At 46.4% G+C, this 1,350-nt stretch overlaps 1 protein-coding gene across 1 annotated transcript in view; it reads right to left on the bottom strand.

The window, feature by feature from the left end:
• Positions 1-1,350, bottom strand: part of RADIL (Ras association and DIL domains) — an 87,306-nt gene that overhangs the window by 25,996 nt on the left and 59,960 nt on the right. Inside the window, exon 4 of the mRNA XM_008581362.1 lies at positions 695-732. Within this exon, the coding sequence (XP_008579584.1) occupies positions 695-732 (38 nt within the window). The remainder of the gene's footprint in view (positions 1-694; positions 733-1,350) is intronic.

The raw sequence follows: 1,350 nt of genomic DNA, 5'->3' as shown, positions 1-1,350 counted from the left end.
GTGTGTGTGTGTGTGTGTGTGTGTGTGTGTGAAATCATATTACATAATGATACTTTTCTGGGTGCTTTTTCTCCAGCATTGCTTTTAGATGCAGCTGGCCTGAGACAGCATGCAGCCACAGTTCGTTCCCTTCCACTGCCACAGTGACCTCTGTATGAACACACTGCAGTGCTGCCACAAGACATGTGGTGCCTTCCAGCTTCTGCTCTTAGGAACTGCCCTGCAGGTGAAGGCTAATCTAGGTGTCCACTTGGGTGGGACTGTGGGTCACAGGATCTGAACGTGTGTGTTAGATAAATCCAAATCCCACCAGCAGCGTATGGGGCAGAAATAGAGCTTTCTATGAAAACAGACATTGGAGAGTGGCAATGTACCTCCCTATCTCACAAGCAGGGTTGTGTTTTTCTAAAGGAGCAGGTTAGTCTTAATGTGGTAATTGGGAAAGTGAAGGGAAGGGGAAGACTCAAAAGAGGCCTTGCCCACTCAGCCATAAGAATGCTCTGGAGAAACTTCCCGAACACAGAGCTTCCCATGATGATGATTAAGGAAATGGAAAAGGCCTCTCTGAGATGGAAGGACAGTGTGGCAAAAACCCAGTGCTGACCCCAAGGCATGTGGGAGGCTCCTCGGGATGTCGCTCCCCAGGGAAGCACTTGCTGCTAAGAGGCAGGGACAGTAACCGGGCCATACTTACAGTTGCACCTGCTTCTCTGCTAGTTCTTTGGTTTTTTCCTACAATTAGAAAGGGGAAAGAGCAAATATGAGAAAAACAGGATAATGCAGGGATACGTTCAAATAGACATACCATGTGCATGAGAAGTATGGCATCGTTGTCCCAGACATCCTGTGCTATGCGGACTATTTATTCCAAGCTGTGCTGGAAAGAACATTTTCCATTTGACTTAGATATCTTCCCATTCCATGACTGGATATGACCACATGTTTCCTACAACAGAAGTACTTCAAAACCTTCTAGCTTACATAACAACCTGCCATTTAAAAAACAGCAAAGACAGACCAAACATTTTACAAATACTAGAACAATAAGACTAGCAGTCTTATTGTTGTTTAATATATACATTATTAAATGCCAGCCACAGTAATAAGTAGATGCACATGTGCTTGAATATTTACAAATATACTTAAACTTCCCAGCACAGACTCAGGTTTAGCCAACATTTTCTGTGCTGTCACTTTTAATCAAAAGATTATTCTTGGGCCGGCCCGGTGGCGCACTGCTATAGTGCGCCGCTTGGGAAGCACGGTGGTGCTCCCGCCGAGGGTTCGGATCCCACATACAGACCGGTCGCTCACTGGCTGAGCGAGGGGCGGGAGCAACGCCGAGGGTTG

Source organism: Galeopterus variegatus, unplaced genomic scaffold (genome assembly GCF_000696425.1).
Source record: "Galeopterus variegatus unplaced genomic scaffold, G_variegatus-3.0.2 Scaffold2334, whole genome shotgun sequence".
Taxonomy (NCBI): domain Eukaryota; kingdom Metazoa; phylum Chordata; class Mammalia; order Dermoptera; family Cynocephalidae; genus Galeopterus; species Galeopterus variegatus.
Note: the sequence above shows the minus strand (reverse complement) of the source record. Positions and strands in the feature narration are given on the sequence as shown.